This window comes from Sapajus apella, unplaced genomic scaffold (genome assembly GCF_009761245.1).
Source record: "Sapajus apella isolate SASKATOON/1434 unplaced genomic scaffold, GSC_monkey_1.0 scaffold83, whole genome shotgun sequence".
Taxonomy (NCBI): domain Eukaryota; kingdom Metazoa; phylum Chordata; class Mammalia; order Primates; family Cebidae; genus Sapajus; species Sapajus apella.
Genome location: NW_022437023.1, coordinates 4,230,950 through 4,255,443, shown reverse-complemented (window position 1 = coordinate 4,255,443; position 24,494 = coordinate 4,230,950). Strand labels below are relative to the sequence as shown.

Genomic DNA, 24,494 nt, shown 5'->3' with positions numbered 1-24,494 from the left:
TGGACTGAGACCTGCCCCCGAGTTGGGCACACACTTAGCAGAGATCCTCCTTCCCAAACCCCTGGGAGGGGATCTTTTAGGCACACCTCCCTCCCACTTATGCCCCCTCTCCGCCCTGCATGGACCCTTCTCAAACAGGCGCCCCTTGGTTCCCATAACCCTCTACCTCCCCAAGGATGGAGACCCTTGATGCGAGATAGGGGTGGTGAGTGGGGGCGGGCGCACAGGAAGACGCGCGCGACCAGGACCACCTCCTGCTGTCACCCGCCGCGTCCCCAGCATCTGGACCGCGTCCCCCTGCCCGCCACGCGCACACACACACACGCGCGCGAACACACACACACGCTCACACTCACCCAGCGCGCAGACCCCGCCCGCGGCCCCGCCCCGGCCCCTGCGGGCGCCCCCTCTGGCGCTCCCGGGTGGCGGGAGGCTGCGGCTTCGGGCAGATTTGATTTTCCCGCAGCCGGGGCGCCCCAGAGCCGAAGCCCGAGCTGAGGAGGTGGCGCTGGCAGCCGCGTTCCAGCCCGGTAGCCGCTGGCGCCGAGACCCAGGGAGAGGCGGCGCAGCCCCGGCGCTCCGGGCTCCGCGCTGCCCGCGCCCCGCCACCCCCGCCGCCAGCGCCCCATCCGGCGCCTTCCACCCCCCACGCCCCTCTCCCTGTCTCCTGCATCCCCCTCTACCCCTGCCTACAGACGCGCGTCCCTCTCCCGCTGCCCCTCTCCACGACTCCGTGCTTCCCTCCCGGCGACCTCTCCCCGCGCCCCTCTCCCCGCGCCTCTCTCCCAGTGCCCCTCTCCGCCTTCCCCGCTGTGCCCCCTCTCCCTGGGCTCCTCGCCCTTCCCCGCCGGGCCCCTAGCCTCCTCGCGGCGTCACCCGAGCCCCCTCCTCGATCCGCGGCCCCCGCTCCCTCCGCCCTCTTCCCTCTCTCACTTCCCACGCCCCCACTTCGCGCTCCTCTCTCCTCCCCTTGCCGCCCAGCCCTGGCTCTGGAGTTGGGGGAGAGCCCAGGGCTCCAGTCGCTCCGGAGGAGGCTTGAATCGCGCAGGGATTGACAAATTTGGGGTGGGGGTGCGGTGGGCGATGGAGCAGCCTGAGGACATGGCGTCGCTGAGCGAGTTCGACTCCTTGGCGGGCAGCATCCCGGCCACCAAGGTGGAGATCACCGTGTCCTGCAGGTGAGCCTCCCGCTGGCCGGGTCCCCTTGCCCCGGCCCTGGACGCAGAGCCCCACGGCCCCTGCCGCTTCGATCCTAAACCTCCGCGTGCCCCCTTCCCAGAGTGTCCTGGTCTCCAGGACGCGCCCCAGCTGATCTGCCAAGAGCCCCTGTCCAGCTGTGGGTGGCGACCGCAGAATAGGAAGCCAGGCTGGGGTCACATCCCAGAAAGTTTGCGCTCCAGGCTGTTGCTTCGAGGTGATATGAAGACACAAGAACAGGGGTCCAGGCACCAAAGTGGGGAGAGGGAGTTGGTAAAAGGCTATACTACAGTCCCTGCTCAAGCTGTCTCTGATCACCCCATCCCCAAATCACGAAGTGAGCGATTTGCCCCCATCCCTCCCAGGCTTGTCCAGCCTCTCCCTTCTGTGCCCTCCTCTCTTCTCTCTTTGCCTCTTCTTTGCCCCAGCATCCTGATCCTTCACTCCCCACTCTCCTCCTACCCCACCGTCATAGAACCCGGGATTTTAAAGCCTTCCTTCATTTCCAACAACAACGAAATCGACTCCTGGAAAAGGATCAGATTGACTCATTCATACTGAGGTGTGGATACATGATAACAACTTAAAGTGGCACCATTAAAAAAATAACTTGGGAAAAAATTGTAGAATCCAACAGAGAAGGAGGGGGAATATTTTTTGGGGCTACCACGCCCCAATCTTTATTCATGTCACACAGTGTTTAGGGGTAGCTTCTCTGTCTAAGAGCTGGGTCTGCCCCAGGTTCTCCTAGCTAAGGGAAGCTTGCCCCAGGCAGTAAGAGGGTACAGGTGGCAAGGGGGGATTTTACCCTAGTGCAGCATCACCCACTTTGAGGTTCCCCCACAGATGCCATGCCCCCTGCCCCAAATAACCAACCTCATTTCTGGAGCCCTTACTGTGCCCTTGTTCCAAATCACCCATCTCATCCTCTTCCAGGTGGTTCTTTGGTCAGACCCTTCCTGAGAGGTGACCCTGTGGCCCCCCAAGCCCTGTATTACAAAGTTGTGGGATTGGTGAGGTGTCGGTAGAGCCAGAGAGGCTGGGCAGGGACTTGAAAGAGGGAGGGATTCAGGGCGACTTTCTCTTGAAGACTTGGGAGTAAGTGGGAATGAAAGCGGCCTGGGGTCTGGTTGCATGTAGCTGTTCCCCTGAGCCGGGCCCTCTGAGGGCTCCTGTGATAGCCCCAAGGTCCCACACACCATGTTGTCAGGATAATCTCCCAACGCCATTTGCATCTTGTCATTACTCTGCTGGGAGCTTCCTGATGACCCATTAGTTCCAGTCTCACCTCCTCAGCCGTCAGAAGCAATATGGCCTCCCTTCCCTTCTCCTGCATGCACGTCCCTGCGCCTGGCACTCCCTCCCAGCCTTCAATCATGCCTGTCGTCTTTAGTTGTCTTGGGGTCCTTCCCACCTCCAAGCGTCTGAACAGGTCATTCCCCATCCAGATTCCACTCCTTCTTTATCTCTGCAAGTTCATGATCCCCTGCTCCTGAAAAGCCTGGCCTCATGCTCCCCACTTCTAGGCATCCTCTCACCCAGGAGACACACAGCTGAAATCACTGTCTTCATGTCTGCCGGGCCCTGGGTACTCAGCCTGGGCCACAGGGTCACTCACATACTGAGGATGAAACCTCTTGAGACATCTCAGGTGTGTAGATGTCCTCCCTCCCCTCTCAAAGCAACTGTGTAAGCATTTGAGGGCAGGGATTCCCACCCCGAGTCAGACCCACACACCCTCTACTCCAGTGGAGAGGAAAGGAGATGAAGGGCAGATGTGGCGGATTTGGAGTCAGACACCTTGAAATAGAATCTCTGCTTCACCACTTTGGGCAAACTTGAAGCCTCAGTTTCCCCCACCTGTCAGGTACAAACAATAAGCAGCATGTGCTCACAAAAAAACCTGTTCACCAAGGTAGCTCATGTGCTTGGAACAGTGCCTGCCACTTGCCAAATACCGTAAGAGGAATTAACTTGCAGGAGTGGAGGAGCATGAGGCACCTAGCGTGCTACTTTGCACATGCTTGGCATACAGTAGGTGCTCAATAAGCTACAATGGTCACCCTAAGGCAGCAGCATCTGGTCCCTCAGGACTCAAACCCTCTTGCATAAGAGGCCTTCCTGGGGGATGTGGCTCTGGGGCTGACCCTGGGTCAGTTCCCTCTCAGAGGACATGATCCATGAGCTGAGGAAGGCCTGACTTAGGCCCTGCTCATGTTCTCCAGAAAGCCAGAGGCGGGGGGAGTGGGTTTGGTGGGGAGGGATGAGGAGGGAGCAGTCACTTAGAACAGAAGGGAGGTGAGAAAACAGGCTGGGTGGCCTTGAAATTGTAGATGCATCTCTTTGCCTTAGCCAGGCCCAACTATTCAGGTTCTAGAACAGAGAGAGAGAGGAGGAGGAAAAGGAGGAGGAGAGGAGCACAGGGAGGAGGGAGAGATGCAAAGAGTGGCTTTCTCCAGCATAGTCTTCACTCCACGGTCACCAGTTAGAGTCAAGTTGTTCCCCCCTGCACCCTGTGCTCAGCAATGTCTGGGCTGAGGAGAGGAGGCTACGGCATGCCCTACCCTGGGCATCTAAGAGACACCTGCTGGTGGGCACAGAACAGTGGGGTAGGCAGAGGGGCTGGCAAGTGAGAACTCCAGAGGGTCTCAGGATGGGCAGCTGGGGTAGAGGGGCCAATGCTTCAGGGAAGATTATGAGTTGCCGCCTCTGGCTCCCAGAAACACTTGTTTCCACTTGCCTTTCACCTCACGAGGGGGCCTACCACTCCCTGCAGCCCCAGGACCCTTCTGCTCTGTGCCTAGTGGGGGATCTGACATGCTCATCCTAGGGCTCAGCTAGCTAAGCAAAGCTGCCTGGCAGAGGGTCACATCTGAGTCAGAGCACAGGGCCACCGTGGGGCCGAATCTCTGCTGAAGGCAAATGACACTGTGGGATGGACAGGTTCAGGCCCCTGCTTCAGGCAGAGTATACTGTGCTCCCAAGCAATTATTTTTACTGGCTATGGTAAACTCAGGGCCCAAGATTAGAAAGCCTTTGGTTATTTGGCACAATGGTTATGAATGTGATCTCTGGCATCTGTCTCCTTGGTTTCAAATCCCAGCTCTGTTCCTGTGACTTTGGGTAAGCTATTTAACCGATCTGTGCCTCAGTTTCCTCATCTGTAAAGGAAGTATAATGATCCTTATCCATTATGAGGCTTAAATGACCTAATTCATGAATAGCGGTTGATGTTGGTGCTTATTTGACACCTGGAAGTTAATAAAAATCTGCCTCTATAACTGGCTCCCAGGGTCTGCGTGTGTCCTGATCAATCTAGAGATTTTTTTTTTTTTTTTTTTTTTGAGACGGAGTTTTTGCTCTGTTGCCCAGGCTGGAATGCTACAGTGCAATGGCGTGATCTTAGCTCGTTGCAACCTCTGCCTTTGGGGTTCAAGCAATTCTCCTGCCTTAGCTGGGATTACAGGTGCCTGCCTCCACACAGGGCTAATTTTTATATTTTTATTAGAGACAAGGTTTCACCACGTTGGCCAGGCTGGTCTCAAACTCTTGACCTCAGGCGATCCACCCGCCTTGGCCTCCCAAAGTGCTAGGATTACAGGCACAAGCCACTGTGCCCGGCTGATCTGGAGATTCTTAAGGGTTGTTTTGGGACTGAGTAGGGCAGATGGTTTGTGGAACTAGATAGCAGTAGACATTGTAACAAATGTGACTTTAAAGACTCTCCTTCCTTCAGGCAAGAGCTCTTCCCTCCTCTGATGGCCTGTTCTAGACCCTTCCTGACTCTGTGAGCCATCCTGCAGAACCAATCAAAACTTACCTGTCCTATGTTCCATTCTCCAAAGGCCCCACTATTTTTCAGGTCTCTATGCAGGGATCTGGCCCAGCATGTTGGTTAGAAAGAATGATTTGCATTTTTTACATAACAGGAAACCTTTGCACTTGCGCAGGGTCCTGCTGGAGAAGCGATGCACAGTTCCACAGGGTGGGTTCCCAAGATCCAGGGAAGATGGGGTGGGACCAGTCTGGAAGCAGCCAATCGCTTGGTCCTGCTGGCTGCCCTCTCCCCACCAGCTGGTATGGGGCTGGTGGGCAGTTGTTCTGCCCCAGAGATATTGCCTTCTGCTGTCTGTTTGGGTTGGCGTTTTGCTGCCAAGACGCAGCCCAGCTCAGGAGCTGTGCCCTGGGCCTCTCAGAAGGGGTGTGAACAGCTCTGAGTGCTCTCTTCTGACAGGCAGGGAGAGGGTGGTTTGGGGGAGGGAGGAGCCTGGAGGAGGGCAGCAGCTGTCAAAGCCAGTGCTAGGAAAAGATGTCCATTTAACCATTGAATACACCAAGGTACTCAGGTCAGTGGAGCTAGGGGAATAAACAGTGGTATTTACTGAGTGCCTACTGCATGCTAGGCACTTTACATCCGTATTAGGATGAACCATGTACAATTCCTATACTCAACTTTTTTTTTTATTAGACGGAGTCTTAGTCACCCCGGCTGAAGTGCAGTGGCATGATCTCAGTTCACTGCAACCTCTGCCTCCCAGGTTCAAGTGATTCTCCTGCCTTAGCCTCCCAAGTACCTGGGATTACAGGCATGCGCCATCATGCCAGGCTAATTTTTGTATTTTTACTGGAGATGGGGTTTCACCATGTGGCCAGGCTGGTCTCAGACTGCTGACCTGAGGTGATCCGCCCACTTTGGCCTCCCAAAGCGCTGGGATTATAGGCATGAGCCACCACACCCACCCAGTCCATCTGTTTTTAACCTGTTCAAATAAATAACACTTTTTCTTTTTCTTGTATTTTTTTTCTTTCTTTCTTTCTTTTTCTTTCTTTCTTTCTTTCTTTCTTTTTCTTTCTTTCTTTCCTCCTTTTTCTCTCTCTCTCTTTCTCTCTCTCTCTTTCCTTCCTTCCTATTTTTTTTTTTTTTTTTTTTTTGGAGATAGAGTCTCTTTCTGTCACCTAGGCTGGATTGCAGTGGCAGAGTCATAGCTCAATGCAGCCTCCAACTCTTAGGCTCAAGCAATCCTCCTGCCTTAGCCTCCTGAGTTGCTAGGACTACAGGCACACACACCACCACGCCCAGCTAATTTTTTTATTTTTTATTTTTATTTTTTTGGTAGAGATGGGCTCTTACTTGGTTGCCCAGGCTGATTGTCTGATCTCAAACTCCTCCAGCCTGTGCCTCTCAAAGTACTGGTTTTACAGGTGTGAGCTATCTGGCTCCCATAATACTTTTATATGATTCAAACTAAGATTATTGTATTAGTTCTCAATTGCCGTGTGACAAATTACCACGACCCTAGCAGCTTCAAACTATAGCCATTTCTCATTTCCTAGTGTCTGTAGGTCAGAAGTCCATGCATGACATAAACTGACTCTTCTGCCCAGGGTCTCACTAGGCTGGAATCAGGGTGTTGGCAGGTCTGTGGTCTTATCCGAGGCTCTGAGTCCTCTTCCAAACTCGCTGGTGGGTGGCAGACTTCAATTTCTTGCAGCAGAGAAATTAGAGTTCTGTTTTCTTGCTGGTTATTTGACCAGAGTGACTCTCAGTTCCTGGAGGCTGCCCACAGGCCCTAGCCACGTGGCCCCCTTGCAGCATGGCAGCTCACTTCTTAAAGGCCAGGAGGAGATTCTCTCCCCAATCTGCTATGACAGAGTCTTATGTAAAGTAACTATAATCACGAGAATGAATATCTAATTGCCTTTGTCATACGTTCTAACGCAGCCGTGTGTGTGACTAACCTAGCGTAGTCTCAGGTCCCGCCCACTCTCAAGGGGAGAGGATTATACAGATGTGTAAGTCAGGAGGCTGGAATCTTGGAGGCCATCTTATATTTCTGCCAATCACAATTACTATGTCTTTTAAACTGAGATAGATAGTAGTATTTTCTCTTTTTGCTGATTAGGAAATTGAGGCTCAGAGAGGTTAAGGGACCTCCCCAAATGTACTTACACAGTGAGTACATTTTGGAGACAAGTGTCTAAATTCTATTCCCTCAGACTTCAAGGCCTTGAGGGCTTCTTGAGATTGGAGGTTGGGTTCTTCAGGAGGATAGTGGTAGAGGCCTAAGTACCAACTATGGTTAAGTGTGACAAAAAGGCAGGCTGTCTCTCCCCAGGGATGGGAGAGGCCTTCCTTGCTAAGGGATGCCGCTGGTTCTAAGCAGCAAACCCAGAACGAGGGTTTGCCAGAAGCCGGCCTTCTGTGCCATCCGGACCATATAGTAGTAGCTTACCATACCTCCTCTCCCAGCTCACAGTTCACCCTGTGCAGACTCAAGGCAATCACTGGAGATGCCCTACCCTTGGGAAGAAAGGCTAGGGAGGAGGCCGGGGATTAGGCTGGAACGCTCTGGGGCAGGGAGGAGTCAGGTTTGGGTAGGAATGATTCAGCTGTAGGTAACAGAAAACCTGACTGATGGTGGCTTAAACCTGAAATGCACTTATTTTTCTCAGACCACAGTGAGTCTGGAGGTAGGTTATCTCAGGGCTACTTTGGCAGCTCACTTTATCATCAAGGACCCAGTTGTCTTTCTACTTTGCTATCATCTTAGCAGTAGACCTTGTTGTTACAAAATGGCTGCCCCTGCTTCAGGCATCACAACCGCATCCAAAGACAGGAAGCTAGGCATGAGGCCAGAGGCCTCTCTTTAAAAAGTTCTTTTCACCAAGAAAGTACAATCCTTTCCAAAATTCTCTCAGTAACTTTCCTTTCTATTTCAGGGGCCAAAGCTGGGTCTCATGTGCACTCCTAGACTAGGGACAGGGGCCACCTTCCCTGATTTCAGGAAGTCATCATCAGATCTGAACAATGTGGATTCTGTCAGCAGGAAGAGAGTGGGCGGATAATGCTTGCTGGATGGGCAGCCAGGGAGTCTATAAGGCCATTTGGAAAGCAAGGAGGCTTTCCAAGAACCTAGAATTTGCATATCTGAGGCCTGCTCCCTAGATTTTCCTGCAGTCAGTGGACAGCCAGTGTTAGGTGACTGATTCTCCAAGCACAGCTTGGTTGGACCCCTAACTGCCTCTCTTTCTGCCAGTTTGCCAGCCAAGAATAAAAAGGCTTAGTGTGGCCAGGTGCGGTGGCTCATACCTGTAATCCCAGCACTTTGGGAGTCCAAGGCGGGTGGACCCCGAGGTCAGGAGTTCAAGTCCAGCCTGGCCAAGATGGCAGACTTCCCATTTTAGTAGAGACAACCCTGTCTCTACTAAAAATGCAAAATTTAACTGGGAGTGGTGACAGGTGCCTATAATCCCAGCTACTAGGGAGGCTGAGGCAGGAGAATCGCTTGAACTCGGGAGTCAGAGGTTGCAGTGAGACAAGATCGCGTCACTGCACTCCAGCCTGGGCAACAAAGCGAGACTCCATCTCAAAAAGAAAAAAAGGCTTAGTGTGATTTCAAAACACTGAAAGGTGCTTCAGTCCCCTAAGGTCTCTTCTGCTGGCCTCGCACAGACCTCACAGTCACAACAGGACAGCTTTATACCTTTGGGTATGGAAGAATCCCGGGCAGGACACTGAAAGTCAGTGCCACTCCTGGCTTATCGTCTCTGGGACCCTGGCCAGATTGTTTAAGTTCTCCAATCTCAGTTTCTCCATTTGTAAACTGGTGGAAAATACTGGTCCTGTCCATATCCTCTGTCTTCATTGCTCTGAAGAGATTAAGTCTGTGACATTCTATATAAACTGCAACGTGCTAAATCAACTTAATCATGGTAACAGGTGCCAATAACTGAACACTACTGACACATTCGTTTATTTGATAACTGATGTTGATCTTCATTTGCTATTGAGAGGCTTTTGTTGGGGGGGGCGGGGGATGGAGTCTCACTCTGTCACCCAGGCTGGAATGCAGTGGCCTGATCTTGGCTCACCTCAACCTCCGCCTCCCGGGTTCAAGCAATTCTCCTGCCTCAGCCTCCCAGGTAGCTGGGATTGCAGGTGTGTACCACCACGCCCAGCTAATTTGTGTATTTTTAGTAGAGACAGGATTTCACCATGTTGGCCAAGCTGGACTCAAACTCCTGACTTCAAGTGATCCACTCGCCTTGGCCTCCCAAAATTCCGGGATTACAGGTGTGAGCCACAGCATTCAGCTGAGAGGCTTTTCTGTGCCGGGCACAGTTCTAAGTGCTAGGGATATGGTGGTGAACAAGACAGACGAAATTCCCTCATTGAACCCACATGGGAGTGGGGTGGAATATAGATAAATATACACATTTTTAATCAAGCAAGTAATGTCTGATAGGAATAAGTGCTCTGTAAATAAGTTTGTGGCTGTTGGGGATGCTTTAGGTCCAAAAGGAGGATGCGGAGGCAGGGTGATTAAGATAGAACAGCAGGTGCAAAGGCCCTGTGGCAAAAGGCCTTGGTATGCTTGCAAGACTGCAGGGAGACCCGCGTGGCTGGAGCGTGTGGGAGATGAGGAGGGGAGGAGGATGAGGCCAGAGAGGAAATGCAGGCTGCAGGTCACTGGCTTTGTGGACCATGCTAAGGAGTTTGATTCTAACGGCAGGAGTTCTGATTGAAGCTTTAAAAATAATTCTGGGCTGAGTGCAGTGGCTCAAGCCTGTAATCCCAGCACTTTGGGAGGCCGAGGCAGGCGGATCACCTGAGGTCAGGAGTTTGACACCAGCCTGGCCAACATGGTGAAACCCCATTTCTACTAAAAATAGAAAAATTAGCCAGGTGTGGTGGCAGGTGCTTGTAATCCCAGCTATTCAGGAGGCTGAGGCAGGAGAATCGCCTGAACCTGGGAGGCGGAGGTTGCAGTGAGCCAAGATCACGCCATTGCACTCCAGCCTGGGCGACGGAGCAAGACTTTACCTCAAAAACTAGAAAAAAAAATAAAAGAGGCCGAACACAATGGCTCATGCCTATAATGCCGGCACTTTGGGAGGCTGAGGCGGGTGGATCACTTGAGGTCAGGAGTTTGAGACCCACCTGGTCAACATGGTGAAACCCCATCTCTACTAAAAATACAAAAATTAGCCAGGTGTGGCAATTTGCATCTGTAATCCCAGCAACTCAGGAGGCTGAGGTAGGAGAATCACTTGAACCCAGGAGGCGGAGGTTGCAGTGAGCCGAGTTCGTACCACTGCACTCCAGCCTGGGCAATAGAGAGCAACCCCATCTCCAAATAATAATAATAAATAAAATAAAAAGAATTCTGGTCACCGTGAAGAGAAGGGACTGGTGAGGGTGGGGGGAGGCAGGCATGGAAGCACATTGCTAGACAGAAGGCCACTGAGACCCCCGAGTGAGAGGATGCTGATGGTGCGGTGCAGAGGAGCGGACAGATTTTGGTGTATTTTGAAGGAGAAACATTTAAGACTTGATGAATGGGACAGGAGGGGGAATAAGGGAAAGAGGAATTGAGTGTGCTTCCTACGTTTTTGTTTGAAGCTGGTGACCTCACAGCAACTCCACAGGCAGGTATGTGACCCCATGCCCAGATGAGGAAGCTGAGGTGAAGTGGCTTGTCCAGGCCACATGTGGCCATGTGGGGACTCCAGCGTCTGAGGCCAGAGCTCCTGCTCTCTTCCCTTGGCCACATAGCATGAGAGGGACAATTATTACAATAATTAATAACAATAAAAATGCTAATTGCCCCAGGAAGGAGAGCTCTTTAAGCCATGTGAAAATTGCTTTTTAGACCTCTGTGAGGTTGCTTGGCAGGGAGATAGGGAACGCGGGTAAGGAACGGGATCTGAAAGGGGAGATGGGCATGTGCCAGGGGCTGGGTGCCAAGGTCCCTCTCCTCCTAGCTCCCGCCCTGCTTTCCTCGGATTACTTCTGCCTGTTAGGTCTGGAGCCGGGCAGGAGGAGATGGGAAACCCCCCAGCTCTTCTCTTTAGTCATTTGTCTGGGGGCAGCTCCGAGAGGCTGAGGACGGGAAATAGGAGAGTGAGGAAAAGAGGGAGCAATGCTGGCCCAGATGAGGCTTTGGGAGACCTTGGCTTTGGTAGCACAAGCACTCCCCTGGGCACCTTTAAATGAGCATGAGCTCCAGAGTTCAAATCTCTGCATGCTTCTTGTCAAGCAGGTGACACCAGGCACATCGCTCAGCCTCAGTGGCCTTGCTGATAGAATGGGAGCAAAGTCTACTTTCTGGGGTTGACATGGGGGGTAAATAGAGTGTCACAGGCTAAGTACATAACAAAGGACTTGCCACAGATTATATACTTGATGTATGTCATCTCTCTCCCACCCCACTTGCCAAATGTTTGTGTTGAATTGCTCCACACAGAAATGGGGTGATTCTGGTCAGTACCTCAGGGGCTTCTGTAGGACCATCAGGATTCCTGTTTCTTTCTTTTTTTTTTTTTTTTTTTTTTTGCAATTCCTACACTCAACTTTTCTTTTTCTCTGTCGCCCAGGCTGGAGTGCAGTGGTGCGATCTTGGCTTACTGCAACCTCCGCTTCCTGGGGTCAAGCAATTCTCCTGCCTCAGCCTCTTGAGTAGCTGGGACTACAGGCGCCCACCACCATGCCCAACTAAGTTTTGTAGTTTTAGTAGAGACAGGGTATCACCATACTGGTTAAGCTGGCTTCGAACTCCTGACCTCAGGTGATCCACCCACCTCAGCCTTCCAAAGTACTGGGATTACAGGCATGAGCTACTGCGCCCAGCCTCCTGTTTCCTTTATTTATGTATTTATTTATTTTTGAGACAGAGTCTCGCTCTGTCACCCAGGCTGGAGTGCAGTGGTGTGATCATGACTCACTGCAGCCTCGACCTCCTGGGCTCAAGCGATCCTCCCACCCCAGCCTCTCGAGTAGCTGGGACTACAGAGGCACACCACCACAGCCGGCTAATTTCATTTATTTTTTGTAGAGACAGGGTCTCCCTGTGTTGCTCATGCTGATCTCAAACTCCTGGCCTCAAGCGATCCTCCTGCCTCAGCCTCCCAAAGTGTTGGGATTACAGGCGTGAGCCACCAGGCCCACTCTGGATTTCTGTCTCTACCTGACCTTGGCTCTCCCATCCCCACTCCCTCCTCAAGGAAGGATGGATAACCAGTGGGCAGTGGTGAGAAAGGGCATGTAGGGCTTGGGTCCTGCAAAAGCCACGCTTTAGGGATCAGAAGGGGGAGAAGGCGGAGCATTCCTAGGTGCCGTCTCATTCGCCACAGGCCTTTATTGAGCACTTATTGTGTGCCAGGCACTGCGTTGCAACTTACTATGTGCCAGACACTGTTCTAACTGCTTTGTATATGTGAACTCTAGTCATCTCAGGAAACTTCTGGGAGGGTGGGACTGTGATTACCCCTTCTTTACAAATGGGAATGCTGATGCACGGAGAAGCTAAGTGACATGCCAGAGGTCATACAGTAAGTAAGGGACACAGCTGCGTGTCACATCCAGAGATGAAGCTTGACGTCTGTGCTCTCAGCGCCCCCATTTTTCACCCAAGGTTGGAGGGACGCTTAGGGCGAGTTGCTGGGAAGAAGATAAGCCAGCTTTTCTTGATCTTTCTAGACTCCTGAGTGTCTTTGGGTATCTAATGAGAGCTCTCCAGAAGAATGCATCCGTGTATACGGTATCTATCTATACCAATACGCCATACTTTGCTTACAGCTTTGGGGCTCCACGACCTCCCTTATGGGTCCTGCTCCAGGAACATGTGTTTCTCTCTGTGCTGCAGCCAAAGCCTTTGCCCAGTGCATTGATGCAGCATTTATGGGCTTTGTTTAGAGACAACCAGGGATGTGTGATGGTCAGTTCACCCAGCATCTCAGCTCAGGAGCAAACAGGTCTCCTTTCTGACTGAGGACTCCTGGAGGCAGAGGCTGTGTCTCCTGGTCAGAAGGGGCTCCCCGAGGGCAGGGTTGTGTCTCCCTCTCAGACTGGTACACCCTAGTCTCTACCCACACCTTACATTTTGTTTTGGTTTGTGTTGTTGTTTTAGAGATGGGATCTCACTCTGTTGCCCAGGCTGGACGCAAACTCCTGAGCTCAAGCGATCCTCCCTCCTTGGCCTCCCGAGTAGCTAGGACTACATGTGCCCAGCTTCTTTCTTAAGCCCTCCAGATGGGAGGTGTTACCCTGTGGCCCCTCCTTTAGCACCTGCCAGGGGCTCTCATTTTGCCCTTCCAGGGCTTTCTGTCCTTGCTGGGGCCTTGGAGACTTCTGACCTCCCAGCCCAGTGAATGACCATTTTCTCACTGCCACTGGATTGGAAATGCTTCCTCAAGGGTAAGCAGGGAGGAAGTGGGGCTCTTGGCTCTGCTTCCTTGGCCTTGATTTAAGGAACAAAAGAAACCAAGCTCCAGACTGCTGTGCAGACAGTGGAAGGGTTGTATGCTCTTTTTGAAAAAAAAAAAAAAAAAAAAAAAAAAACAGTATGTATTTCCTGTTAGAAAAAAAAAAAAAGATTTCTCTTTGTGCTCTCCAAAGACAGAAAGTGGAGGAAAAGTACTTGTGGTCTGGTCTTGTCTGTGCACTCGTGCCTGGGGCCCTTCTTCAGGGCGGGAGACCCGGTTTCCTCCCCAGGCTTTTGTCTGTGTGCCTGTGGGCAAGTGACTCACTGCCCCCGAGCCTGGAAGTTCTCAGTGGGTCAGGGTGAGGATCAGTGGGGAAGGCGCTTTACCTTGGAGAACCTGCCGGTGCTGCACGTGTGTGTATTGTTGTCTGTGACTTTACAGTGGGGGAAACTGAGGCCCTAAAATATGATGTCTCAATATGCAGTATTCGGACGGCTGCCATCAGAGACATAATGGGGGACATCTGGGGGGCACTTGTTTAGACATGGCTTCTGGAGCACTGCTTCAGACCTACACAACCAGACTCTGCGAAGAGCCCAAGGAACTGTCATTTTACACCCAGGGGCAGGAGTGAGCCCCAGAAGTGCGCAGCCCGTTGTTCATGGGGTGAAGCCACCCCTCCAAAGCCAAGAGAGGAGACTTACCAGGCCCTGAGGCTTCTGTTTGGACAGGTTGTTAGGGAGAGGGATGGATGGAGGCAAGTGTGGACAAGGTGAGGGATCAGAGGGGGTGTAGGGCGCAGGGACCTAGGAGAGGGGCAGAGGGTCCTCAAGGCTGAGAGGGGGAATGGAAGGGAGACTGACGAGGGCTGAGCTGGGGAAGGGATTCAGAAGGGAGCCCTGGGATTGTGTTGGGGGTAGGCTTCTCCCTTGGGCCTGTGAGGGTGGAGGGCTTGTGCTGTGCTTGTCACCAAGTGCTCTGGGCATCCACCGAGTGAGTGGTGGCTCCGCTCAGTTCCGGGCCTAGGACAGCTGGCCTCTCTGACAAGGCCGACTAGTCCCAGGGGCTCCACATATTGAATCTCCACAGCAGCCCTGAACTATTTTTACCCCCACTTTACAGAGGGGGAAACTGAGGCACAAGGAGGGCAAGCCACCCGCTCAGAGTCAGGATGTGAGCTCAGCTTGTCTGACTGCACAGCCCATGCATTTGACTGCTACACGCCACAGCTGAGGGGAAGAACAAGGGGCTGTGCACCATCCAGGTGGGGAGATGCAGACCGCGCTCCCCTATCAGGCCGTTCTTTCATCCATCCAGCTTGCCAGGCCACTACTCTGACTCAGGTGCTAGGCTGGCCTGTGGCAGGGGGGAACCCTGCCGTGGAGGCGTGTACAGCCAGTGTGAGAGAGAGATACACCCATGATTTTGCAACCGAGCATGTACAGAGTATGTAACGGGGTCCTCCAAGTCAGAGGCTTGCACACTCCAGGCCACAGGGAGCTCAGGGGAGAGAAGAGCAAGTCGCTGTCCATCAGTGTTCAGGAAAGGCAAAACTGAGGAAGGACAGAATGATCTGGAAGGATGGCAAGAATAATTTCAGCAGAGTGGAGGAGAGAGGGTTTGCTTTATCCTTGGTTGCTAGTTGCCAGGGTGACACATGTTTTAGGACTCGGTGAGAGTCCTGAGGTCACTGGGCAAGGGGTCAAGTGGTTAGAATCTATTTCTTTATCTAGCTGTGTGCCTCTAGCCCAGCTGGGAAGTGGGCAGGGTCAGGAAAAACTTGTCTACTTGTTTTAGAGGATAAGATCTCTCCCTCCCACCACCCGTAATGCACGTGCACACACAGACACACACACACACACACACACACACACAGCGTATCTAGACTGAAATCCAGGGTCTCACTCTCTTTCTCCCTAACCTGGATATGACCAGACCCGAGTTCTAGAGCCACACTTGGAGGAGTCCCAGATCTTGGAGGGGTCAGGTGTTGCTCCTCCGAGTCTCACATTCCTGACTGGTAAAGGATTTGGAAAAGGTGACTCTGAGGTCCTCTCCAGCTTGAATTTTGGAGGATTTTATGGAATTGCTTAATTTCATGATTGAATTCAAAGATAAACCTAAAGTGCTTGCTTTAGTAGAGAAGTCCCGTCCTCCTCATCACTTTTAGCTCCTCGCTGTGCTTCAGGTTCCACCACTGTAGAGTCATCTTTGGTGTTAAGACATTTGTCCTTTGTTTAAATCAAGATAGACACTCCTACCCCCAAACTTAGCACACTTCAGGATGAGAAAGTCACCCAGGGATGTCAGCCCCGCTGGGTGTGAGTGATCGTATGTAGAAGTGGTGTCTTACGTAGCCCCTGCTGCCTACTTTCCAGAGCTGCCTTGTGCATCATTTCATCTGATGCTCTCTGTGGAGGGCTGGGAGGTTTATCAGATGGTTTCCAAAGTGACAGCTGGCTGGGACTGGGTTTGGGCTGGTGGAGGGGCTGGTGGGGGCCAGGAGGGGGGTGGTTGCCTGTGGGGCAAGGGAGGGCCAGCGAGGGGTGGCTGCCTTTGGGGAGTGTCCCCTGGGTGTAGAGACTGGAGTCGGGAGGGGTGACAGTTCTCCAGGGACTGGTTTCCTGAAGCTGTTTGGAAATTCCTCTCTTGGGGGCATCTCTGGGAATCTACGCAGGGACTGGAGCTGCGGGGATTCATGAATGCGATGTTCTATGTGTCTTTGTCAGGTTTTGGTATCAGAATAATGCTGGCCTCGCAGAATAAGTTGGGGAGAAATCTCTTATCCCCAATTTTTTGGAGTTGTTTCAGTCAAAATGGTACCAGCTCTGCATGATACTTCGGTAGAATTTGGCTGTGAATGCATCTGAGCCTTGGCTTCCCCAGGCACCGCGGGACGCATGTGTAGGCCTCAGGCTGCTCGTCTGCCTGTTGGCTGATCTTTGGCTCCCACCTTAGGGTGCAGGGCATGGGTGGCAGGGTTGATTATGGGGTCAAGTTGCCTGACAGGCTGTCACTGCTGAGGGCTTTGATGACAGTGACTCAGGGTAAGGCCTCCTTCTAGACCTTTCTGTCTCTACCACTGCTTGCTGTGGGCCACGGCTGCCCTTCGCCTCTCCCTGGTCTTTCGTCTCCCCATCATGGAGGAGAAAGAAGAACAGATCGTCCTCAGGGCCTCATCAGCTCTGACATTTGTTTTGTTTTGTTTTGTCGTTGCTGCTGCTGCTGCTGTGTTGCCTTGGCTGGAGTGCGGTGGCGCGATCTCAGCTCACTGCAACCTCCGCCTCCCTGGTTCAAGTGATCCTCCTGCCTCAGGTTCCCAAGTAGTTGGGATTACAGGTGCACACCACCATGCTGGGATAATTTTCGTATTTTTAATAGAGATGGGTTTCACCATGTTGGCCAAGCTGGTCTCGAACTCCTGACCTCAAGTGATCCACCCACCTCGGCCTCCCAACGTGCTGGGATTATAGGCCTGGCCTAGCTCTGACATTGGAAGTTGACTTTCAGGAAGCAACACAGACCCGTGTTGACTGTTTCTTTTCTCTGGAAAAGCAGTTCAAGGGGCAGAGGCACTCGTGGGGGTTTGTGGGCGTGGAGAAGGAAGGTGACAAGATCCCTTGGGACCTCTGGGCGGGATGTGGGACAAGGCTGAGATGGTTGGGAAAAGAACCAAGTCTAGAGGGCAGTGTTGGCAGGGGCGGTGCACAGGCGGGAAGGGCTTGCCTGGCAGCTCGCCGGGGGAGCAGGGGAGGGAAGACCTGGTCAGCAGGGGATGCAGTCATGGGTAGGTCTCTTGGTGGCCTCTGGGACTCAGTCCCACTGGGACTTCTGAGAGACTGTAAAGCAGAGCTGTCCCAGGGTGAGTGAAGAAGCTGAGCAGTTAGCCCCCCAGCCCCTTCCTGTGGGCTGAGTGCCACCCTTGGGAGCATAAACTTTCTGGCACTTGCAGCGGCCTGACCTGCCTGAGAACACCCTCAGGAGAGAAACAGATGCAAGAGGAAACCATGGGTGTGTACAGGAACTGTGAGGGCTGAGGGGATACAGGCAGGGCATCAGCAGCCTTCAAGACTGGTACTACCATTGTACTGATGAGGAAGCAGAGACTCAGAGAGGTTGAATCACTTCCCAGCCAGGGACTGAGTTTCCCCTGGACTGTGTGGCTTCCCGATGGCGGGAGATCACTGTGGAATGAGGAATACAGATGCGCAGGACGCAGCCTGCCCATCCTTCCCACCTCTCCCCTCCACTTCCACGTCTGTGCCCAGGACCAACCTTGCAGGGCAGCATGAGAATCGGGAGCTCATATTTGTAAAACGGCACACCACCTGACCTATCTCTAGGGTTCGAGTGGGAGCCTTCATTGCATGGAGGCAGGGCAAGGGGAGCTTAGCACCTGTTGAAAGAGCACTCTGGGCTGGACTTACGCCTGTAATCCCAGCACTTTGGGAGGCCAAGGCGGGTGAATCACAAGGTCAGGAGTTCGAGACCAGCCTGGCCAACATGGTGAAACCGAACTCTACTAAAAATACAAAAAATTAGCTGGGTGTGGTGGCAGGCGCCTGTAATCCCAGCTACTCGGGAGGCTGAGGCAGGAGAATCGCTTGAGCCCGGGAGGCGGAGGTTGCAGTGAGCCGAGATCGCACCACCGCACTCCAGCCCTGGCAACAGAGCGAGACTCTGCCTCAAAAAAAAGAAAAAGAAAAAGAAGAAAGATCATTCTGTCCCCAAATGTTGGGTCCATCATCTTGCTGCAGTGCCTTCCAGTCTGATTATCAGGACCATGTGTTAGCCCTGCACTTGACCGAAGATGGGCCTTGTCCAAATGAGTCTGCTTCCCCTGGGAGGTGTCATTCATTAATCCATCAGCACAGATGAGGCCATCGAATAAACTGGCCGGAAGTAGAGCCTTGAGAAAATGGGAGACTAGATGGATATGTTTTGATTGCTTTATTTTGTTTTCTTGAGACGCAGAGAAGTGATCAAAGGAGAGCTTCTAGAAAGGGCTAAGATATTGGGCAGTTTGGGAAATCGCCCGATGGTGAGTGGCTGTGTGACACAGGGCGCCAGAGCACCTTCCTGGAGCGCTCGTGGTGACGGTGGGGGTGGGGGGTAGGGAGCTCTACACACCTTAGGCAGGTGGGCTGAGGAACCTCCAGGGCCTGCCCAGTGCCTGGCTTTTAATGAAGCCTAATAAACCGTTGTGGAACTGTTTTGCCTGAGGCCAGGCCAGAGGCAGCCTCCTGGTCTCAGTACCTGAGGTCGCCTCCTCTCAGCCAGCCGTACTAACCCCTCCTCTCTCTCCCTCTTTCAGGAACCTCTTGGACAAAGACATGTTTTCCAAGTCTGACCCACGTAAGTCCTGCTCTGACAATAAGAACGGTAAAAATAACAGCGACAACACTATGATTAATTATGGCAGCAATGCTTGAGCCCTTACTGAGCGCTAACCATGTGCCAGGCACCGTTCCAAGTGTGTCAAGCCTGCTTAATGTTTCACCCATAGTGGCTGAGAAAGATAACCGCGGGGGTTTGACCCTTCCCAGCCCACATGCTTGTGAAGCCTTGACACAACAGAGCAGTTTGGGAGGGGGTGGGAGTCTGGGGCCACAGGGTCGCAGATAAACCAGTATACCTAAGAGCTCCAATTGGCTGTGATCTGGTGATGAACACTGATTTTGGAGTCCAGGTTCTAGCCTCGAGCAGTGCCACCCAAGTGTGTAACCTGGAATGGATCATTGGCTTCCTCTGAGCCTCAGTTTTCCCATCTGTAAATGGGGCTGATGATAATCAGAGGCTTCAAGAGACTGCTTTGGGCTGTAAAAGCAAAGCCGCTTTCTGATGCTCTACCCCACCACACCTCCACCTGTCCTCCGTCACGCCCACCTGTCTACCTGTCTCACACTTCTGACCCTTCCTGTGGCCTAGAAGCAAATGGCCCTGACCCTCCTCCTAAAGGTTGCCCCTTCCAGGCACACCTAGTCTCCCTTCTCCAAGGCAACCCCTCTGAATTGGTGCATCTAGAACGCCATTCGAGCTTGGGGGGCCAGATTCCTAGACCTAATCACCAAGATCTCAGCCACCCCAGGAGACCTCCTCTACCCCTATCAGATCCAACAGTGCCACCCAGGCCAGATCTGCTGAGGCGCCTGCCCATCCAGGACCCTTTCCATCCAGGACCCCTCCTTCCTCCTGGCTGGAGGTATTAAGCCATTGTTTCTCCTCTCCCTGCAGTGTGCGTCATGTATACCCAAGGGATGGAGAACAAGCAGTGGCGGGAGGTAGGTGCAGCCCCTTCCCACACCAGAAACACCCACCGGTTCCTGTCTGTCTGCCTGTCTCTAATTCTGGGGCAGTTTCCCTGACATGACTCTAACTGCAGCATCTAAGCCTCGCTGAAGGCTAGCAAGGTGTGCAAAGCATGGAGCCCTATCCCTGTTGTTGGATGAAGAGATCGAAGATGGAAGGGATGGTTCTTGCCCTCGGGGAACCCCAGTCTGGGGGGAGACACAGCCCCATCCTCAGGGAGCCCCAGTCCCAGGGAGACGCAGAAGGAGTCCAGGCCCATTGAGATGGTGCCTGCGAGCTGGAGGTGTGAGTTGTTTGTAGCCCCGTGCCTCCTCCACCGCCACCTTCCCTCCCGGGGTTTCTGACTCAGGTGAGCATGGCTTCAGTTAGGTGGTTTCCCTGCTCAGAAAACTTTGGTGATTCCCTTCTGCATTGAATCAAGTCCCAGCTCCAAAACCGCCCTGGCTTCCAAAACCCACCGCAACCCAGGATGACGCCCTTTTCCAGCCTCATCTCATTTCTAATGTCAATCCCTCCCCACCCCCACTCCATGTGCCCTTTGTCCCTTGTAATAGGGAGTAGGAGGAGAGGGCTGACTTGAAGGGCCATTCCCAAGAATGGCAGGGACTTTTGTGAAGTGACTGGGGTCTCCTAGATACCCTCACACTATTCCCCACCCTGCCACCAGAGGAATCCTGTGAAAACCGAAGTCAAATTCTGTCTCTTCTGCTCAGAGCCCTCCTGTGGTTCCCATCATGCAGAAGCACCTTCCCTTTGTGGAACCCCCCAGGCTCCACATGTTGTGACTTCCTTTCCCTGATGACCTATTCTGCCGCTGGGCCCCTCCCCACCCACTCCAGTCACTCGGCCCCTCCTGCCTCAGGGCCTTTTCACCCATTCTTCTTCCTGGAATGCCCTTTTCCCCATGGCTTCGTGGCCCTTCCATGCTTCCCTAAGGTTTTAACTCAGATGTCACCCTGTGGAGGCATCCTCTGGGCACCCTGCCTGGCATTCCAACCTTCTAGCACTTCTTATTCCCTTTAACTGCTTTTTTTTTTTTTTTTTTTTTTTTTTGAGACGGAGTTTCACTCATGTTACCCAGGCTGGAGTGCAATGGCGCGATCTCGGCTCACCGCAACCTCCGCTTCCTGGGTTCAGGCAATTCTCCTGCCTCAGCCTCCTGAGTAGCTGGGATTACAGGCACGTGCCACCATGCCCAGCTAATTTTTTGTATTTTTAGTAGAGACGGGGTTTCACCATGTTGACCAGGATGGTCTCGATCTCTTGACCTCATGATCCACCCGCCTCGGCCTCCCAAAGTGCTGGGATTACAGGCTTGAGCCACCGCGCCCGGCCATCCTTTAACTGCTTTTTATTTTCTCCCTATCACTTTTTCTCATTTCCCACACTCTGGTTTACTTATTTATCTTTTTTTTTTTTCTGAGACAAGGTCTTGCTCTGTCGCCCAGGCTGGAGTGCAATGGTTTGATCATGACCCACTGCAGCCTCGAACTCCTGGTCTCAAACGGTCCTCCTGCTTCCACTTTGGGTAGTTAGGACAGCAGGCATGTGCCGTCATGCCTGGCTAATTTAAAAATTTTTTTTTTTTTTTTTTTGTAGAGATGAGGTCTCAGTATGTGTCTAGGCTGGTCTGGAACTTCTGGGCTCAAGCAGTCCTCCTGCCTTTGGCTCTGAAGTGCTGGGATTACAGGCACATGCCACCATGCCAGGCTACTTATTTGTCTTGTTTGTCATGTGTCAGCTCCAGGAGGGCAGAGATTTTCATCTGCTTTATTCACTATGACATTCTGAGCACCTAGAACAGTCCAGCACACAGCAGGTGCTTAATACTTGGTTGTTTGAACAACGAATGGATTCGGAAAGGGAGCTGCGCCTACAGAGGCTGACTAGGCCGTGGTGGCTGTTGCCACATTGCTCCCCCTGCCTCCTCCCTCCCTCTCTGAGTTCTCGTGGGAGAATGTTTTCAGGTGGAAAGAGGAAAGGGGGGAACTGGGTCAGGATGAGGGGTCCTGGGAGCCTCTAGCTCCTGTATGAACAACCAAAGAAGCTATCCCTCCTTTCTCTTGGAGAAGAGGGTCTGGCTGAGCAAGGGGACAAGGTGAAAGTCCAGGAGGTGAGGGGCCAAGGGAGGAATGCTGTTTTCTTCCATGGTGGGGAGGTGGGGTGTGCTTGCTGGGCAACAGAGCCAAAGCTGGCTTCCGGGGGCGTTCATGGCTGCCTGAGCTGGCTGGAGATTGTGCTTGCTCCAGGTGATCAGAAGAGGCACCAGACTGGTGGGAGAGGGGGATTTGCCCAAAGCTATGGCCCTATTGGCCTTGGCAGCCCCACCTCATGCCCATCTCCACTGACACCTGGGAGGGAGGTTGGTGGGCTCCTGATAGAGACTCTGCCTGCGGTCTCCACCTGGAGAGGGGTTGGAGGCAGCTGTGAAGAACCGAAGGATGCAGGTTTGTCCCCAGGGTCCAAGGAAAGAGGAAGGGAGGGGTACAGTGCACAAAATGACCATGCCGAGAGCCTGAGGGTGAGGAGGCCTTCCTGGACTTAATAAAGATTTAATAAAGTCGGAGTTACACTTCAGTAACCCAGACTTCATTAATGAATTTCCCTTCCTCGTTGTTGGTGGACTGGCTGGAGCCATCTCCCTCTGTCCCCAGTCCACAGACTTGCTGGAACCAAGAAGCTGAAGGGGGTGAATTTTATTCATGAAACATGGGAAGTTCATCTGTAAAACAAAGAAAAAGAAAGAAAGAAAACATATGGCGGCCAGGCTCAGTGGCTCACACCTGTAATCCCAGCACTTTGGGAGGCCAAGGCAAGCGGATCACTTGAGCTCAGGAGTTTGAGACCAGCCTGGCCAACATGGTGAGACCCCATCTCTACTAAAAATATGAAAATTAGCCGGCATGGTGGTGCGCGCCTGTAGTTCCAGCTACTTAGGAGGCTGAAGCAGGAGAATCACTTGAACCCAGGAGGTGGAGATTGCAGTGAGCCAAGATTGCATCACTGCACTCTAGCCTGGGTGACAGAGCGAGACCCTGTCTCAGAAAAAACAAAAACAAAAACAAAAAAACATGTGGGAAATATTTCCACAGGGGCTGGGCTAAAGTTTACCATTCCACCCTGCCCAAGAGTCTATGCCAATTCAAGCGTAAACCAGATTGCTAGGGAAGTGTTTAGTCTGCTCAAGTGAACTAATTACTTTTGAGGCCTTTTGGCTATGCTTCATAGAAACCAGGAATGTGTTAATGTCTTTGTGATTCATGAAGGAAAGTCTGGAAGCGCTCTTCAGAAGGGCACTGCGTGGCGGACCATTAATTACATTCTGTCATTGAGCGTTGTCTCCATTTGGTTGAGGGTTCCTAATTGTCCAAGTCACCTCTTGTTGCTACATTCGCCTCCGGGTGGCGTAGAGAGAAGACAGGTGGCCTTGGTGTGGAATACACCTGTGCTTGCTCCTGGCTCCAGCCCTTTCTGGAGGTGGGACCTAGAGCAAGTTACTTAACCTCTCTGCACCTCAGTTTCCCCATCTGACATCTGGGGGTAACACCTACCTTAGAGCTACATCTGGGGGTAACTCCTACCTTATAGGTGAGGGTGAAAGGAGATGATGGAAGTATAAAGTGCCTTGGTTCATGGTCAGTGCTTAGTAAATATTCACTACACAGCATCATCCGAAGTGTTTGGGACCTTGTGGGTCACTCTTCCCATCTCAGTTAATATTTGCAACAGGAAGCATTTAGAAGTACCAGGCAATGTACCAGGGGCTGGGGAAGAAAGGGAGATGAGTCAAAAGAACAGAGCATCACCAAATGTATAAACTAGAACTAGATTTGCAGCCTGGGAGGGGACTTGCATGTGCATGAACAATCCTAACAATAAACAAAGAGAAGAGAGATATGAATGGAAGAAAACGGAAGTGCAGGGGAGGGAAAGTCGCAGCTGGAAGGCTACCTTCAACTAAAGCATTTTGACAGGTCATTTGGAATTTTAAAATGGAATTTGAGGCCAAACACAAGCCATTTGCCTGGGGCGCATGATATGGAGTGGAGGAGTTGTGGGTTGGAAGAAGCTTTCAAGATCAACTGGCTCAACCTCCTCCTCCTACAGAGCGGGGCAGGACGCCTTAGCTGTGGAGTAGCTGAGTTGAGCTGGGTTTCAGGTTTCAGTGATGTGGGAGGACATAACCCGGGGCCCAGTGGCGTCCTGCATTGTTGAGGGATGTAATAAAGGGGTGGATGGGATTCAGTGAAATCAATAAAGGATGATGAGTCTCAAGGGTAGCAATAGGAGGGAGCCATTACTACCCCAGGCCTGGGGATGAAGGGGAGTCCTGGTTTCTGGAACCCTGAGAGACTTCCAGACAGGACCAGGAGCCCCAGTGGAGGCACAAGCTCAACTCAGGCAACCTCACTCTATTCCCACCCTCCCATCTCCTGCTGGTGCCTCCCCCTGGTGGAACCTCATAGGAGACCTAGGGCCAACAGACCATTGGAGAAGTCCACTTGGGTCAGCCTCTCTGTGCACAGAGCAGTGTGGGGAAGGACTGGGAGTGAAACCAGAGGGGCCAACGGAGGCCATCCAGCACAGACAGAGGAGCATGGCTGGTGTTCAGGATGTGAGGCTGGCAAGATACAGGAAGAGTCAATACAGGGACATCAGGCTGAGGACAGCTGCAGTTGTGGAATGAGAATGTCAGAGCAGGAGGGTCCAGAGAGATCAAGGAGGCTGACCTCATTTATGAGAAGTGAGCAGGACCGGTGCCCAGACTCCAGGAGTGAAGATGG

General features: G+C 52.6%; 1 protein-coding gene across 3 annotated transcripts in view; it reads left to right on the top strand.

The window, feature by feature from the left end:
• The first annotated feature begins 448 nt into the window (after positions 1 to 448).
• CPNE5 (copine 5) overlaps positions 449 to 24,494 on the top strand; it is a 102,627-nt gene continuing 78,581 nt past the window's right edge. The window contains exons 1-3 of one of the 3 annotated variants that reach the window (XM_032253585.1): positions 449 to 1,178; positions 18,716 to 18,756; positions 19,636 to 19,682. In XM_032253585.1, the coding sequence (XP_032109476.1) occupies positions 1,084 to 1,178; positions 18,716 to 18,756; positions 19,636 to 19,682 (183 nt within the window). In that variant the 5' untranslated portion in view covers positions 449 to 1,083. The remainder of the gene's footprint in view (positions 1,179 to 18,715; positions 18,757 to 19,635; positions 19,683 to 24,494) is intronic. The other 2 variants (XM_032253584.1, XM_032253583.1) reach the window with 2 other exon arrangements.